This window comes from Scardinius erythrophthalmus, assembly GCF_964197995.2.
Source record: "Scardinius erythrophthalmus genome assembly, contig: HAP1_SCAFFOLD_508, whole genome shotgun sequence".
Lineage (NCBI taxonomy): Eukaryota > Metazoa > Chordata > Actinopteri > Cypriniformes > Leuciscidae > Scardinius > Scardinius erythrophthalmus.
Window position 1 is genome coordinate 7,891 of NW_028296108.1, and position 19,052 is coordinate 26,942.

The 19,052-nt window shown below is 35.4% G+C and overlaps 1 protein-coding gene across 1 annotated transcript; it reads right to left on the minus strand.

Annotated features, from left to right (window-relative positions):
• Positions 1–602: 602 nt before the first annotated feature.
• LOC308686608 (attractin-like protein 1) lies at positions 603–18,688 on the minus strand (the record flags this gene model as incomplete). The annotated part of the gene is made up of 10 exons (XM_081395045.1): positions 603–662; positions 1,324–1,380; positions 1,536–1,724; positions 3,792–4,005; positions 6,863–7,050; positions 13,315–13,447; positions 13,645–13,761; positions 13,863–13,981; positions 18,163–18,374; positions 18,604–18,688. Coding segments are annotated over 10 exons (1,374 nt in total), but the record flags the coding sequence as incomplete, so codon positions are not given.
• Between the last annotated feature and the right edge of the window lie 364 nt (positions 18,689–19,052).

Here is a 19,052-nt window from a genome sequence, read left to right on the forward strand (position 1 = left end):
TGATGACTATACAAGGTAGGTCCGCGTCAGCTACTCAGAAGGCTTTACTGAGACGATTACCATCAGTCATTTCGGATACTTTGGCATGGTTCTGTGTTGTTTTGGACCACATGATATCACTCTTGTGTATAGGGATATTTCTGCAAATCTACTTAGAAAGAACTAGAGGAGCTGTTGAATCGTAAAGTGACTGAGCAGAGATCTGAACAGCCTCAGTTTCAGACGGCACACTCATGAACCGCCCCCAGTTCGCACACTGACACATGATGTATATAAAAATGGTAAGTGTTGGCTGGAATCAAGAGTTCAAATCTAAGTGACTGGCTTTATGGAAATAAGAGCATATGAAAAACGTCTCAACAACAAAGCTGGTTTTACAAAGAAAAAATTTACCAAAAAATTACCAATGTTAATGATGGAATATTCATGTGATTTGCAAAATTAGAGACATCAAATCTTGACAAAAGATTTATTCTATTAAAGTTTCTGTTCACGTAACTGTTGTGCTTATTTCCCAGCAAAAAAAAGGTCACATGTTGGGGTCCACATTCCAAAGGTTTTGGAACACTATTGTATTTGTTGTCCGATTTTCTTGTTCCTACTCTTATTGTTCTTATCCTCTTTTTTTGCCAGGTCTGTACCAAGTTGTAGAGACACCAAAACTGGTGAGATAATCAGAAATCTCTAGAACTATAAGGGCTTAAAAAAAAATGCATTTCTTACATTTCATTTCTCTTTATACAGGTTTTTCCCGCTCTCTTCAATTTTAAGAAAAAAAAACAAAAAAACTTTTCCAAACACAGCAGCTTTAAAAAGGCAAAACATTTACAAAAGAATTTTGAGCATTGAGGAGATATAAGCAAATTGCACATTTTAATGAATTGACTTATCTGCTGAAGGCAAAATTCAAACCTAAAACTTGGCATACATAGACAACCAGACATTCTGAGAATTCACACCAATTTGTGTCAAATTCTGCCCATAGGTGGCGCTACAACTGGAAAAAGTTCAAAGCATTTATCACATATTTTGAGAAATGTCTTAATGTTTATCCATACAAAGGATATGGTCAGCAAAACTGCATTCTTAAAAATATCTTCTTTTGTGTTTGCAGAAATTTCGTACCAATTCTTGGTCAGAAAACCTGCAATGATGACCAGACTTTATGCCACAGGTCAAAAGTCCGAATAAGATGAAAGTTCTTTTTTCTCTTTGTGCAGGGTCTCAGTCTCTTGTGCAAGGCCGGACAGATGTCGATAGTTTATAGATTTTTCCGGTGGAGGCCAGTCAGAGTGTGACAGGAGTTTATAGTGATTTTGATACCTGCCTGTGCAGCAGGCATAGCGTTCATAACATCTGCTCTCTCAAAACTCAATCTCCCTTAGGCTCACAACAGAAAGGAAAATGAGAAGGTGGAAAGTAAACGAGTTAGAAGGTGTGTGTTCATCAGAGTAGTGTGTACTCATAACTCCAGCTTCTAGTCTGCCATGTATCTTAATGTGTGTGTGTCCTTGATGGTAAACGCGAGAACTCACCTCCACAGTCTCCAGTTTGCCACTCCAGGCACTGGCCGTAAGGGAAGGAGATGACGTATGCATTGGAATCCACACAGCGCTTGGTGCTGCCACACCACATACACTCCATGGCCTGGCTGGTGCAGTTGGCACAGGTGGTTCGCAGGGAGCAGGGCATCTTACATGGACGCATGGTAAGGTTTGGGCTCACTGAAGGAGGAAAATGCAGTGGTCAGAATTGCAATTACTTTTAAGCTAATTAGATCATTTTAAAAACTAGGCAAAAATGTCAAACAATAGAAAACTTAATTTAACACTTAAAACACCTCAAATAACAATTCAAAATGACAATACAATTTCCTGATAAGATACAGTAGGGTCAATTCAACTGATTCAGTGATATTTTAATACTATTTTAACATATTTTAAAATTATTTAATACTATGGTAACATTTTATTCTGATGGTCCCTTTTGAACACTGTTGACAATAAGTAACGCTGCACCTATGTGTCAACTAACTCTATTAGTAGTCTGTCTGCTTAATATCTGCTAACTAATATCTGCTAACACCTTATAATAAGGTGTTAGCAGATATTAAGCTGACAGTCTACTAACGTAATATTGTGATGGTCCCCCAACAGACATTCTACTGATTATAAGTAACTTTGCAACTACACTGTCAACTTATTCTAACCCTAACACTACCAGCAACCCTAATGACATGTAGGTAAAACATTACTTATAGTTGACAGAATGTATTAAAGGGAACATCAACATAAAGTGAAACCAATACTATTTATTTCTATTTTGAATTAGCCTTTATTTATTTTTTCAATTTATTTTTGTTTGTTTTAGTAATTTTGTTGTGCGTTTTTGTCTTTGTACTTTTTTTATTTTGCTTTAATTGCTCTCTCTCTCTCTGTAAGTTTACAATCAAATATTTATATTTTATTTTAGCCTTATTTCAATTAATGCAAATTATTTTTAATAGTTTTATGAATAAGAACACTGGTATGATCTCCACAGCTTTGTGTAAAACCTTATGATCAAGTTATCCAATCTGTTTTGAGAATGATTCAAAAAGCAGCTTTAATGGAAGCAAGAACATCTGTACAGTCACATGATCAATGTCAAGTTTACTTTGATTAGCAACTGAGAAACAGAACCTTAAACATTTATTATTTTATTTTACATCATAAAAATGTATTCAAGTTTTAATGTGTCCAATATATGCCACACTTTGCTTATTTCAAGGTTAAAATTTGATTTTGAATCCCACATTTCAATGTGGTCTAAGAGTTTTGCACTCCACTCCAATTATGTATTGTAATATACTCTATAGCTATAATAATACTGTAGTTCTGCATTTTTAACACACTTAAAATATGTTACTAACAATGTTTATTATATTCATGATAATGACAATGTCTATACACATTGCCTCAAAAATCTGGTTTGTTACCTCCTGTAGAGTAAGAGAAACAATTGAAATGAGCTCAATGAGCAGAAGAACATAAATAAGAAATGAAAATGAGCAGAATAAACACAGAGATGAGGGGAGGACGAGTTGACATTCATTCTTTATGCTCTTTGCATGTGTCTGAAGGGGGTCCAAATCTTGTTCAAGGCCTAATTTGTGCTTCCTCTGAGTCTCTTTTCTAGAGTTTCAAACAGGTCCAAAAAACATACAGCAGCCAAGGAAACAGCGGATGTTAGAGAGTATCCAACAGCCCTGCTCATTCAAAAAAGCAAAAAACAAACAAACAAACAAACAAAAAAAACGCAAGGAACTACGGTATATATAGAATTCGTTTTTCATAAAACTTTAATAAAACCAAGTAATATGTTCATTTCTTTACTAGTGTGATAACACAATATGGAAAAGAATATTATGGCAGATGCAGACACCAAATCACCTTGACATATGTGACACAAAAAGCCAGGGCAAGCCCAGACTAAATCTGCATAAAATATAAGGGAAAATCTGCAGAATTCCATGGAATAGGCATTAAACAAAGTTTGTTAACAGAGCTGAGAATAATACAACAGAACTATTAACTGAAAGCATTATCAAATTAAGACAAAATATATTAATAAAAGTCTACTTCCAGACTTCCCAATTCTTCAAGAACCCTGTGGAGTTTTCAGCGGGAGTGAATTAGTTTGGGTCTGATGTGTAAGAGCAGCATCCACCACAGAGCAGGCATTGAATCACCTCCAGGTTCATGTTACAAAGAAACATAGCAAACAAAAAAAAAAAAAAAAACTTTTCTCACCAACTGGCTTCTCACAGATCAGCCCCTCAGTGTTGGCAGTGCAGGGTTTGGCTTTGAGTCCGGCAACCTCAGCTCTTTCCAGGTACGCACAAAAACCAGAGTCACTTGGCTCCCCTGGTAACCACTGCAGAGTGCTGGCAGTGAAGGGAGACATGTCCTCCCACCCCCAGTATGAAACATTTATCTTCCTTAGACCCACCCAGGGAGTAAGTTTCTGCAAGAGAGAAATATATTATATTATATATATATATATATATATATATATATATATATATATATATATATATATATATATATATATATATATATATTATATTATATATATATATATATATATATATATATATATATATATATATATATACACACACACACACATATGTAACATCCACATAAAATGGTAAAAAAAATGGCTATATCAGTTAGGGAAAATTATTAGATTAAATCTTGAAAATGTTGTGCAACATACAAAACATGTCCAACCAGGGTCAGACAAAACTAGCGTAATTATGGGTCAATGGCATGAAGCAAATTTTTGTCTGGATCTATAGATTTTTTTTTTTTTTCAAAACTAAAAAAGTTTGATTAAAAATGTAATTTCATTGAAATTATTTAATTAAAATTAACTTTAAAAAAATGCAATTCACACTATGACCTGAATAGACCTCTTCTATGATGAGCTTGATTTTAATTTCAGATCTAAAATTCAATTTGATATTAATTTATAAAAAAAAAAAAAGCCTCAATAAAAGAATGAAATTCTTGAAAAGAAAACCATATTTACATACATTTTCATATTATTCCTTGGGCTAGGTACTGACATTTGAGTGAGCCACATATCTAACATGTTTAAATATATTAAAGTCACTTTGAACACAGATGCAATGAGCTGTTATCACCCTGTGTCCATAAATACTCTGATTATGAACATTAGAGTAAAGAACAGAAAGAGGTCTGAAGTTAAACTATAAACAGACTGACATATTTGCAGATGCAAGTCAAAAAAGTAAAAAAAAAGTAAAAAAAAAAAGCATTCATCTTCATACACCTCTATTTGAACTTGATTTTGCAGACTTCCAGCTGGACATTCATTCAGAGCACCTAGACGTTTTGATGGCTAATGTGACTGTCTACTCTGTTTAACACATGCTATATTTTATAAAAACACTTTTTTTCTTTTTCTCTTTTCTTTCTTCTTTAAGGGAAGACAAAGGCCAATGCACAGTTTAATTATGAATTCAAGGCAAAACAAACTGAATTTGACATAACCCAACCCCTTAGATTTTCCATTCAAATGAACAACTTCCCTGTATGAAAAGGTCTTGTGTGCTTTGATTAAAAGGTTTAAAAGGTTTAAGATCTCCTGTGAGTTTGTGCAGCCACAGGGAGTGAGTGTGACTGTCTGTGTGAGTGACAGAATAGAGGAAAAATAGTGGCAACTGAGAAACCGTCGCATGTGAATCTTTTTCACATCAAAGGTGAGTCCTTTAGAAAACTGTGTTAATCTTCAAAGGACAAAAGCTGCTTAAACACTGAGGCTCACGCCTCAATCAGCAAGGGAGCGGATTATGAAGAGAGTCACTCCTTTCCTTTTAATTAAAACGACAAATATTTACACCACAGCACCGGGGGGACTAGCTTTAACTGAATAGCTTTTAACTGTAGGCATGAGTAAGGTTTTCTGACATGTAAAGTTGAGTGTTTAAGCTTTACTGACATTTAGAAACAAACTTACACACACCGAAACATCTAGCATTACATCTGGACTTGCCAAGTAAATTGTACATTCTTAAACGTTTAAAGAATCACTTTAAAATTGGATTCAGAGAAGTGCAGGGCAAATACTGTATACTTGCAATCAAGAACTGATTTAGGTAAACAAATCAGAAGCACGGACACAAGTTTGTGTCAGTCAAAAAAAAAAAAGCCATTGTTATGGTGAGATACATAATCAGCAGTGTGGGGGAAAGTTTCTTTTAAAAGGAATGTGTTACAATATTGCGATACCCCCTAAAAAGTGACTTTGGAAAGTAATGTATTACATTACTTTTGTGTTACTTTTTCCTCACTTGGGCTGGGCTTCCTTGTTTGTTTTAATAACAACAAAAAAGTTATATTGTGGAAAATGTAAAGGCCCTTTCCCAAAAGTGAAATGAATAAGCCTCAGGCTGAAATAAATGCAAATTTACTCCTGTACAGTAGAGGGCGCAGCTCAGTGTTGCCAGACGTACGATAATTATCGTATTTGTACGATAATTTTGACCTCTGTACGATGTACGATCAATAATGACAAAAAATCCTATAATGTACGATAATTTCAGAACTGTGTGACACTTCAAATGATAGTCGTTCGTTGTAATCATAGGGCTTATAATCATTGATCTAGCTGTGGATTCTACGTCTACCGGGAGAAGAACGTGAAGAGAGAGGGAGCGAGAGACCTTGCGTGTGTGTGCTAGTGTGGCTCACGAAGCGCATATAAGGACCCAACCAGTCAATTGTAAGTGCGGGCGGGCTTTACTCCCGAACCGAATTAATCAGAACCGAACACCACGTCTCCCCACCCCCCTTTTTTCGAAGGTCAGCGGCAAAGACATTGATTAATAAAGCGAGATTAATTACATAAAGTACATTTGTGTAATTGAGTAAATTTTATTATTGCAGGTTTGCATAATATTCTGAGTTTGCATTGCACTGTTTTTATTCATTTTGAAGAATACTGAATCTGTTTTTGTGCAAGAGAGATGAGTAAATGCATGTTCACATTTAGTCTAGAACTACAATAAGCATCACACAGCGCACACAACACCTCTGCAACTTGCTTATGATTTCTCTCAACATGGGGACAAGAGAGGTCAGAATAAATGAAAAAAACTAAAGTAACTTGAGTTACTTATTTGAAAAAGTAACTCAGATATTTTGTTGTCAATTTAACACCCCAACACTGCTAATCGATATGCATCAGAAAAACTTGTTAACAGCTTTGACTGTGTTCTACACAGTACCCAACCATTACCAAGACAAATCAATGTAAACCTCCACACAAAGGCTAGTGATTATACTTGACTCACCCTCCCATGCAGCTGATACTTCTGCAGCTCATCCAGTATGAAGTCTACCTGCCTGGCTGAGGTTAGAGATGCAATGTTGCCATCCAGGTTCTTACAGTAGTGCTGGGCATTATCATAACTCTCCTTACTGGCATTCAGCCTCAGACATGCATCTCCAATCTGACTCCAGTCCTCTCCACACAAGTGTGCTGCAAAAAAGCAGCAAAATCCATGATAAAACCAGGCTTCTATTTAAACTAGGCTTCACTCACACAAGACATCTGAACACCGCAAACAAATCATTCTGATCAGAATATTGATAAAAGGAGCTTTCTGTGTATTATATAGGAAAAACAAGATATATTTGAAGAAATTTGACACTACTGTGTCAGATTTCTTTTTATTAAATTAATTAATAGATTCATATGGATATATTAAATTGATTTAAAGTGACACTAAAGACATTTATAATGTTGCAAACGATTTCTGTTTTTAAATAAATGCAGCTCTTTTGAACTTTTTATTCTTCAAAGAATCCTGAAAAAAAGATTCCACAAAACCATTAAGCATCACAATAAGAATAATAAGAAATGTTTCTTGAGCATCAAATTAGAATTAGAAGCATATTAGAATATTTTTTTTAAGGATCATGTGACACTGAAGACTGGAGTAATGACTGCTAAAAATTCAGCTTTGCCATCACAGGAATAAATTATATTTTAGAATATATTAAAATAGAAAACCTTTAATTTAAATTTTAATAATATTTCAAAATATTACAGTTTTAACCCTCTGGGGTCCTTCGTCTAACAGTCACACTTGGGACCTTCGGGTCCAAATGGACCCGGAGGGCGGTATTCATATATATAAAAAAAAATCTTAATATTTTTTTTTTTACTTGTTTTTTATAATATTTTTTCTTTTCTTTTTTGGTGTTTTGAGATAATTTTATGATTTATAATTAATATTTATGCAATAATTATGACCCATTTTTTCCCATTGAATATAATAGAAATTTTTTATATTTATATAATTTTTATTTTATTTTTATTAAAGCTGTATTTCATTTTAGAGTCAAGCCTAGGCCTCATGAAAGCAATTTTTGAAATGAGATGGGCGCCAACTGGTGGACACACTGAGCATTTTTATCAAGCAATAGCACATTTTTACCACTAGTGGATTTACAGCTCTCTATAGAAAGGCTTGCGAATTCTAGTGATTTTGCCTGAACAGATTTTGTCTGTTTTGCACTCTTGATATTTTAGAGATTCACCCCTTCACTGTTGAGTCCTTTTTTTCTGCATCCTGGCTGATTTGTAGATTGTATGCACAAAAAAACTGTTTTTTCATATTTTTGACAATTTCCCATTCATTTTCTATGGGGGTCATTTTTGACCAAAGAGCAGAAGTGTGAGGACCACTTAGCATGCTTGGATCATGACCTCAATATTTTTTGTGTGTTCACATACCCAATACCATAAAAGTCACATAGTTTCGTAACAGTCCGATGAAGCTGTGATTTTTAAAAATTCTAAACATATTTTTGTAATCTGAATTTATTAGTGTGTATGTGTATAAAAGTGTGTTTGTGTGTGTGTGTGTGTGTGGATGTGTCTGTTTTGCACTCTTGATATTTTAGAGGTTCACCCCTTCACTGTTGAGTCCTTTTTTTTCTGCATCCTGGCTGATTTGTAGATTGTATGCCCAAAAAAACCTCTGTGTTTTCATATTTTTGACAATATCCCATTCATTTCCTATGGGGGTCATTTTTGACCAAAGAGCAGAAGTGTGAGGACCACTTAGCATGCTTGGATCATGACCTCAATTTTTTTGTGTGTTCACATACCTAATAGCATAAAAGTCACCTTGTTTCGTGACATTCCGATGAAGCTGTGATTTTTAAAAATTCAAAACAGATTTTTGTAATCTGAATTTATTAGTGTGTATGTGTATAAAAGTGTGTTTGTGTGTGTGTGTGTGTGTGTGGATGTGTCTGTTTTGCACTCTTGATGTTTTATAGATTCACCCCTTCACTGTTGTGTGCTTTTTTTCTGGATCGTGGCTGATTTGTAGATTGTACGCACAAAAAAACTCTGTATTGTCACATTTTTGCCAATTTCCCATTCATTTCCTATGGCGGGTCCATTTGGACCCGAAGGTCCTGAGTGTGACTATTTTTATTACAACCACTTAGACTATTCAAATCCTGTCCCCAATTTTTTTTGGTATTCATATACCAAGTACCAACAAAGTCACCAAATTTCAGACCATTCCGATGAAGCTATGAATTTTTAAATTTTTTTATTTAAACGCTTCGGGTCCATTTGGACCCGAAGGACCCCAGAGGGTTAAAGGTGTTTTGATCAAATAAATGTATCGTTGGTGAGTATAAGAAACTTCTTTCAATTTTTAATTTTTTTTATCTTATCGACTTTTGAACAGTAGTGCAAGTAAAACTACATTATGAAATTAAGAAACATGTTACCCTTGGGTTTTGAACTTATTACAGTGAGCAGCACATGAATAATTTACCATGACGATGGTTAACCACAAACACCCACACTCAGACAAACCCCTCAATTTCCTGAAAAGCAAAACAAAAGGAAATGCACACAGTCATAGTCAATTATAAAACCACACAGAACTAAACATAGCGTAAAATAACCATTGCCCCTTTCATTTCAAGGGTATATTTTGTAAAAATGCGGCTGATTATAATCCAAGATAAAGGCTGTCATCTGACGAAGAGAGAAAAAACAGTGCAGAAAAGGGAAAAAGAACAATAAACTCTGGATTCTTTGACTAGGCTGCTCAGCCATAAATGGATAAATAGCTCAGCAAACTTGAATAATTACTGCACTTGCAATTGGCCTTCTGGTTGAGGTCAGAACTCAGTGTGATGTACCATCCAGCTCCAAAGGTCTCCATTTTCCATGGTTGGATATACTCATGTCTTCACTACAGAGTTGATGTCCTTTTCAGACAAAGTTGTCCGTGTGTATATGTATTCTTTCAAATTGAGCTATCAGTCAGAAATTTGAGAATATCCTGATATCGGACACAGAGAGACTGTGGGAAAATGACCAGCTCAAACCCTGAATGTACCACCTCAAACCCTGAATGTACCACCTCGGTCACTCTGCCCCTTTATCTCTGCTCCATTAACCAAACACACCGGGGTAGAGGTTGGATAGGCGATAGAACATATCATTAACCTAATTTTTAAAGAAATACTTCGAAGTCTAAGCAATTTCCTCAATAATATAGTGAAACAAACATGTGTGTGCATGTGCATGTGTGTGTGTGTGTGTGTGTGTGTGTGTGGTCCTAGTAAACCCTACTTTATGGGGACAAAAAATGCCACCCCTGACCCCACAAAGATGTCAATATCTGAAATCCCTGTCCTTGTGGGGACATTTTTGGTCCCCATGAGGAAAACAGCTTATAAATCATACTAAGCGATGTTTTTTGAAAAAGAAAAATGCAGAAAGTTTTCTGTGATTGCGTAGGTTTAGGGGGTAGGGTTAGGGGACAGAATATACAGTTTGCACAATATAAAAACCATTAAGTCTATGGAATGTCCCATGGAGTGTGTGTGTGTGTGTGTGTGTGTGTGTGTGTGTGTGTGCGTGTGTGTGCGTGCGTGCGTGCGTGTGTGTGTGTGTGTGTGTAAATGTTGAGCATAGGTACAATGTGTGGGCCTGTAGAGAAGAATTTCTTCCCAAGGGAGACAAAAGAATGTTAATAATACATCAAACAACAGCATCACTTCCTGCTCCCAAACTAGATCAGATCAAATAGGTAGAGATGCCCTCAGAGTGTGGAAATGTGCTTCCATTGTTTCTGCGTCTGAGACGCACAAACTATTATTTGCTCAAAACTATTTTAGACGTTTTCCTAACTTTACCCTTTCCAAAATCTTGGAATTTATTTGTGTGATGGCAGGGCAGAATTTTCAGCATCTTTACTCCAGTCTTTAGTGTCACATGACCCTTTCTAATATGCTGATTTGGTGCTCAAGAAACATTTCATATATAATTATAACAGGTGAAAATGACTATGCAGCTTAATATTTTTGTGGAAATCATGATATGTTTTTTCAGGAATCTTTGATAAACAGAAAGTTCAAAAGAACACCATTTATTTAAAAAAAAAAAATTGTATCATTATAAATGTCTTCACTGTCACTTTTGATCAATTTAATATGTCCTTGTTGAATTTCTTACAAAAAGACATGTCATAAATGATAACCTTGTACATTTCAAAGAGTTTTTGAGCTGTTTAGATTCAAGATGAATGGCGTGCTCAATTCCTTTTAAGTTTGATTTGGGTGTTCTTCAGTCCAAGGTAGAACATCTTAAGAGGCAGTGTAGAGAGAAAAAAATCTCTGATAGCCGAGGCACTCCTTAATTAAAATGTCTTTATTGCAAAAATGACATGTCCTAAATGGACAACTTTAAAATGCCCATGCGTAGCGGCATAGGGCCTTCTTCAGGGCATAGTGAAGCAGATAAAAAACTGATCTTATAATGACAAAGACACACAGGTAGAAGCAAACACACAGGTGCTGACAATCAGTATTGAAGGTCTGCAGGTAATTGCTAGGACACACCTCTCACACGGTTCTCAGCACTAAAGCTATTAGTCACAATAATAAACAAAAACACAGGCAACAGATAACATGCATATATATTCATGCATACCTCTCACATGGTTCTCAACACTGAAGCTGTTGGTCACAATAATAAACAAAGAAGCAACAGATAGCATGCATATACATTCATGCATATATTACTAGGGCACGCCTCTCACATGATTCTCACCGCCTATGACTGTGTTCAAGAAGGCACCATCCATAAGGGACAAACTTGTAAGAAGTTACCTTCCAGGTCCTAGACAAAAAACATGGCTAGAAAAGGGGTTGTGGGGAACCTATAGGTGTGGATCTTGCAGTCATTGTGAGGGTGTCATTCAAAGTAAGACTTTTTGTGATCTGAGAACGCAGAGAGAATTTAAGACTAATGGTTTTATTAACTGTAACTCTGAATATGTGGTCTACCGCCTACAATGCCCATGTGGGTGTTTCTATGTGGGCAGAACTAAAAGAAAACTAAAAGAGCGGTTTTATGAACACAAATACGCAATTCGAGTCAATAACGAAGATTACCCTATGGCCAAACACTATAAAGAAATACACCATAGTGACCCTTCATCCTTGAGAATTCAGGGCATTGAAATTATTAAAAAATCAATACGTGGAGGTGATATTTTAAAACAGTTATTGCAACGTGAAACCTTTTGGATATGGAGTTTCAAAGCAATGGACTATCCAGGATTAAATGAGGAGATAGATTATAGACCTTTTCTGTGATTTTGGAACATTGTTATTTCCTGTGACTGCTCACTTTTCATATGTATTGTATATGTATATGTGTATGCATATGTATGCATGAATGTGTATGCATGAATATATGCATGCTACCTGTTGCTTGTGTTTTTGCTTACATTGTGACCAACAGCTTTAGTGCTGAGAATCATGTGAGAGGCGTGCCCTAGTAACATATGCATGAATGTATATGCATGCTATCTGTTGCTTCTTTGTTTATTATTGTGACCAACAGCTTCAGTGTTGAGAACCATGTGAGAGGTATGCATGAATATATAAGCATGTTATCTGTTGCCTGTGTTTTTGTTTATTATTGTGACTAATAGCTTTAGTGCTGAGAACCGTGTGAGAGGTGTGTCCTAGCAATTACCTGCAGACCTTCAATACTGATTGTCAGCACCTGTGTGTTTGCTTCTACCTGTGTGTCTTTGTCATTATAAGATCAGTTTTTTATCTGCTTCACTATGCCCTGAAGAAGGCCCTATGCCGCTACGCATGGGCATTTTAAAGTTGTCCATTTAGGACATGTCATTTTTGCAATAAAGACATTTTAATTAAGGAGTGCCTCGGCTATCAGAGATTTTTTTCTCTCTACACTGCCTCTTAAGTTTTTGAGCTGTATTAGGCACACATATTTGTATTATTCTTTATATTTCTAATTCTGTATTCTTTTCTCAAATGTATACAAAACATTCTCTGCATCATATTTGTCTTTTTATCTTATGTTTCTGCCAACCAAACACACTCAAATATTACCATGTTAGATGTTGCACCTATACCCTAGACCAGAGATCTTCAACCCAGCTCCGGGGGACTCACTGTCCTGCAGAGTTTGGCTCCAAACCTAATCAAACAGAACTGACCAATAATAATAAATTTATAAAATAATAAATCGATAAATTTTGCAGAACAGTGGGTCTCCAGGAGCAGGGTTGAATACCTCTACTCTAGACATCATCTAAAGTTGTAACAGTTAAACAGAAGAAATGTCTACTTTGATCACTGTTTCATTGTTTATATGGACATGCATATGCTCTGTCATTCTGTCCGTCCATCCATCCATCCATCCATCCATCCTTCAGCTCACCAGGCAGAGCATGACATTCCTGCTGTTGTGGTTCCCACTGACAGTTGATGTTAAGTGAGCAACTCCTGCAGTTCACCAGTTTGGTACAAACCTGCTCACCTCGAACACTGCATTTGGTATAGTTCTTCACAGACTAAAAATCAAGAGGATGGAAAAGAGATATTTGTAAAATACTCTGGTTATATTTTTTCAATGTGACTAGCAAGTTTTGTACAACTTTGTGTTGTATTTTTTAACATTTATATGAGGAAAAAACAAGTGAAATCAAGAAGTTACAGGTGCTAATTCTCTAAGCCAATCAATCTTATCATAAGATATATTACTGCATACCTGGCCGGTTTTGCGCAGACCGGGTCTCCAAATAGAGAGCTGGTGATCAGACAGCATGGCAGGGGGAGGGTTGAGGTACAGGGGACCTCGAGGGTGGCGGGCAAGCTCAATTGTAAGCTGAATGAGGAGAAAATATGACACGGCAAAAAGAAATGGTATTTTTAATTGCTATAAATGCTTTTAAATCCATTTAATAGTTATGCCTCTGTTTGACATACCACAGTGCAGTTGCTTGAAGAAGAGATGCATTTCTTGTCTTCGCACCATTGGCAGTCATTGGTGTTGGCCGTACAGGAAGCACAGTCAGAAAACTGCTGACACTGCTTATCAGCTCCATCTATGGTTTAAAAAAAATTTGAATCAGAGACAAGGAAAATATCTACTAATTAGCATAAAACAAAAATTGGAGGTAACAAGGGTCTGACTCAGAGCTCTCAAGGTGAAACACTTCACAACTGTGGTGAAAAATTAGTGTGTGCAATGATACATGGGTAAGGGCTAAAGTTGAACAGCAGAGGTGGATATGGACAGGGCACAGCGAAATTAAAACCAGAAAATTGAGGGGAAGAGCCAAGGACAGAGAAAAAAACATTTGTCCTGACTGTGAATTAGTTTATTTCAGACATGAATACACATAATACACAAAAGTACTGTTTTTCCTGTTCTTTTCTTTTTGGGAGGATCTTTTCTGTTTGTTGGTTTGTTTTATCATTTTTATCATTATTTCTGGGAAAGAGATGTCACACAGGAACTGGCTTTTGTCTGGAACGATTTCAAAGGATAAACAATGAGAAAATCCAGGACAAAAATGAACTAGAAGGATGGGAGAAAGGAAATAAGAGTAAAAACAAATTATACTCAGGTTTATTTACCCCATCACACCTTATTTTTCTGTGACTGTCTCTGGGACAGTTAACATACAAAAAATGCCAATTCACTAAATATTTACTCAAATTAATATTGTTTTAAAGCCTTATTACCTTTTTTCAAAAAAAAAAAAAAAGATTAATAAAAAAATGTCCTGTGTATGTTTGTATTTAAATATCTTTGTTGCGCTCAGGTTGTCAGTCAGAATGACAGTTATTGCGTGAACATTAGAGCAAATAATGTAGGCCTATAATAGTACAACCAAGTCAATGTATTATTCTTTTTGAATTAGTATTTTAATTTTTTTTTTTAACTAATTTAAACACTTATATCTTGATTCATTTTATTTATAATGAACTTTTTAAGCACTTACTAGGCAACCAAGGTATGGCAGCAACCATACCCAACTGACGCCCCTGATTAACATTATGATCTCTGGTTTGGGGTCCGTTATTTTATTTTTTTTAAGATTTTTTTTTTTTAAATTGATAAAAAGTAAATGATGACAGTAAAAGGCATTTATAATGTTACAAAAGATTTCTATTATTTCAAATAAACACTGTTCTTTTGAATTTTTGGTAACACTTCAGTTTCGGGTCCAATTCTCACTTTTAACTAGTTGCTTATTAGCATGCATATTACTAGGACATTGGTTATTTATTAGTAACTTATAAAGCGCATATTAATGCCTTATTCAGCATGATCATATTCTACATCCCTTAATCCTACTTAATATCTAAACTTAACAACTACCTTACTAACTATTAATAAGCAGTAATTAGGAGTGTGAGGCAAGTCATAGTTAGTAATAGTTAGTTAATAGTGAGAATCGGACTAACGTCTTCCAAATCTCAAACTTTTGAATGAAAGTGTAGTAGTATATATTACATACACACACATAATACATAATATCAGGAACATACATAGTGTATAGAAAAAAAAAGTCCAGATTGTGTACAGGTACACAGAGAGCAACCACCCAAAGAGTGCCTACGTACAATGATAAACTGCATGATTGCAGGTCTCTGAGATACACACAATACAGGATAATCCATCATGAACTTGTGTGTCATTCCATTACTTAATTAAAGTCCAATCCACCTCTGATAGAACACCAAACTCAGTGCGGTAATTGCAGTAATCCTCTCAGGTCCAGTTTTGCCCACAGAAAAAAACATCTGTGTCCACAATCGCTGGAGATTAGTTTCATCGCAATCATAATTACATCGCTATGAGATTATTATGCGCCGACTGACCTTTTGTTCAGTCAATTATCAACAGGCATTTCCCACAGTCAGGCAGGATTTACCCAGTGGAAAACAGGCAGCACACCATCAAGGTAAAGCAGAACATGTGAGTGGCTCTGCATATAAAACCCGCAATGTATCAAGTGTAAAAAGGATTATATGTAGCTTAACAATAATCTCCTGACAGAGGATTTATTGAAAGGAAAAATACTCTTCAGGTGTGTGTTTGACATACAGAGCTAATGGTCCAACTCAACTGAATGAGATGTACAGTGAACTTCACCCCACTGCAATGGTTGTGTAGGATAGTGGACCAGGTGTATAGATATTCCCACAAGATGAAAGGATGTGTAAACATTTATAACACTTGCATTTTATAAATTACACAACTATTCAAACGTTTGGGTTCTGTAAAATGTTTCAATGTTTTTGAGAGAAGTTTCTTATGCTCATCTTATGCTGCATTTATTTGATAAAAAAAAATATATATATATTTAAAGGGATACTCCACTTTAAAATGAAAATTCTGTCATCATATACTCACCCTCATGTTGTTTCAATCCTTTAAGAATTTATTTCTTCTGCTGAACAGAAAGTAAGATATTTAGAAGAATTTCAGTAACCAGACAGTTTCTGGTCTCATTGACTTCCATAGTATATTTTTTTCCTACTATGGAAGTCAATGAGACCAGAAACTGTCTGGTTACTGAAATTCTTCTAAATAATTTCTCCTTTCTGTTCAGCAGAAGAAAGAAATTCATACAGGTTTGAAACAACATGAGGGTGAGTATATGATGACAGAATTTTCATTTTAAAGTGGAGTATCCCTTTAAAACATTAATATTGTGAAATGTTAGGGATGCACCGAAATTTCGGCATCTAAAAATTGTCGTCCGAAAATGTCATTTTCTGTTATTGGCCGAGAGAGAAAAACGGCTGAAAATATGAGCCGAAAATCTATGCCGCCCCACCCCGTCCCTCAGTGTTCAGCGCTCAGGTTTCACTCTCACTCTAGCTGTTATCACTGCACGGTGTGACTCTCCGCTTAATTATCCTCTCTATGCACATGCACTCCATTCAGTTGCTCACGGCCCATGTGAACGCTCCACTCATGTACTGCTCACGCTCATGGGAAAATCAAAGTCTGCTCAAATAATGCTGACATGAAATTTCTATGTAGTCGTACTATACTAGTTTCTGTTTGCAATAGCCCTACTGTGCTGTAACATGGTGTGGTAGCCCTGCTGGGCAACGCTGGTAAAATAACGCTATCCTCTCGTTCACTGATCCGCTTCTTGTAACGCTCTCATACTTTTGATAATAATAGCTTAGTAGGACTATACGTTACTTGGCTAATTAGTCAAAAAATAAATCTGTTAAATCTGATTGTTGCATAGAACTGAATAACGAATAATATATTGATATTTAATATTAATTTATTTTGTCCAATTTTAGTGTAACTTTCAACCAAATTGTGTTTGTTTTATTTTATTGGCTTGTATTTTTTTAAATTCAGTAATATTAATACAATTAAAATTTAAAAAGCAATTTCAGGTTCATCAGAAGTGCATCATGAATATTTTTTTACAACATTTACAATATACAATAGTTTCAGCCCAGAATTTTTATTTCGGTGCATCCCTAACTACAATTTAAAATAACTGTTTTATATCTGAATATATTTTAAAATATTATTGAACATATGATGGCAAAGCTACATTTTCAGCAGTCATTACTCCAGTCCTCAGTCTCATATCATCCTAATATGCTGATTTGGTACTCAAGAAACACTTCTTAATATTATCAATATTGAAAACAGTTGTGTTGCTTAATATTTTTGTGGAAATTATGCTACATTCTTTTTTTTTAAGGGTTTTCTTTTTTATTTATTAAAGCGTTTTTTTTTTTTTTACATAGCAATATTTTGTAACATTAAAAACATCCTTGTTGAATAAAAATATTAATTTAAAAACAAAATCTTACTGAACCAAAACTTTTAAATATTAGGGTGCATTCTGGCACCTCATTTATCTTATTTTATGGCCCGCTGAAATTCTCGATACTGATTGGTCAATCACAGTACTCTGTGGTCAAATATTTTTGTATAATGACTACTAAACTACTTAAAAGTCCAGGCACCTAGTTTCCTGAAATGTTGTGATTTTATTCATTTATTTGTCAAATATCCTTGTTTTAGGAAATAATGTAGTCAACCTGTACCACAAAACACACCCCTTCAGGGTTCTGTGACATGCAAGACCACTTTTACTGACTCCTGTGAATAAGAAATTAATTCAATGTGAATGTATTGTGAAAATACTCAAAAACAGCTCCATAAATGACCATAAAAGTAATTCTGCGAAGCCAGTGTTTAACATAAGATTTTAAAATGATAGGTTCTTACTAGTGCGCGCAGGGCAGAAGGAGGCAGGCACACTGTCATTAGCATGGCTGGAGTCCCAGGGTACACAGCGTTCTTTGATCCAGACGCAGCGAACACCAGGACCAGCGCTATGACAAAGATCCACCTCCAGGAAGGCCTCACAGCTGGCAGGCTTATACACCAGCACATCATTCAGAATCACGCCAGAGAAGCCACCAAAAACGTACATTGAGCTGAGTGGAAGAGAAAACAGACCTTTTCTGTATTTCGACCCATTTGTATTGCCAAAACAATTTTCCAAAAGAAATGAGAGGATAAGGCCACACATTTGATTTTTCCCCCGACCCATGATGATTTGTTTAACTAAATTAAATTTAGTGGAAAAAATAACAACCTGGGAACAGGAAGAGCGCATATACTGATGGTATCAGTGAACGGAAAAAGTCCACATCAAGAACTTACCCATTACTGACAACAGCTGTGTGTCCAAAACGGTTGACATCACGATGAAGACTGGGATTTGGAAGAACTGTCCACTCGTCACATGCTGAAAAGCACACATGCAAATAAATTTAAAAACAAATGTATAAAGGTAGTTGAAAATAACACCAAAAGCTATAAAACATTATAAAACATTATTTCACAACCCTAAAACTAATAACAAGATTATTAGTCATTTGATATTTTATTCTAGAGATGCACAATATATCCGTACCACACCAGTTAATTGATGATATTAGAGATAAAGCATTACTTAATTTATCAATATTGGATGTTCAATTGATAATGCTCATTTCCTCTATTTTTACATTTACACTACCAAACAAAAATTTGGGGCAGTACGTTTTTTCTTTTATGTTTTTGAAAGATACATCTAATGCACACCAAGCCTGAATTTATTTGATCAAATA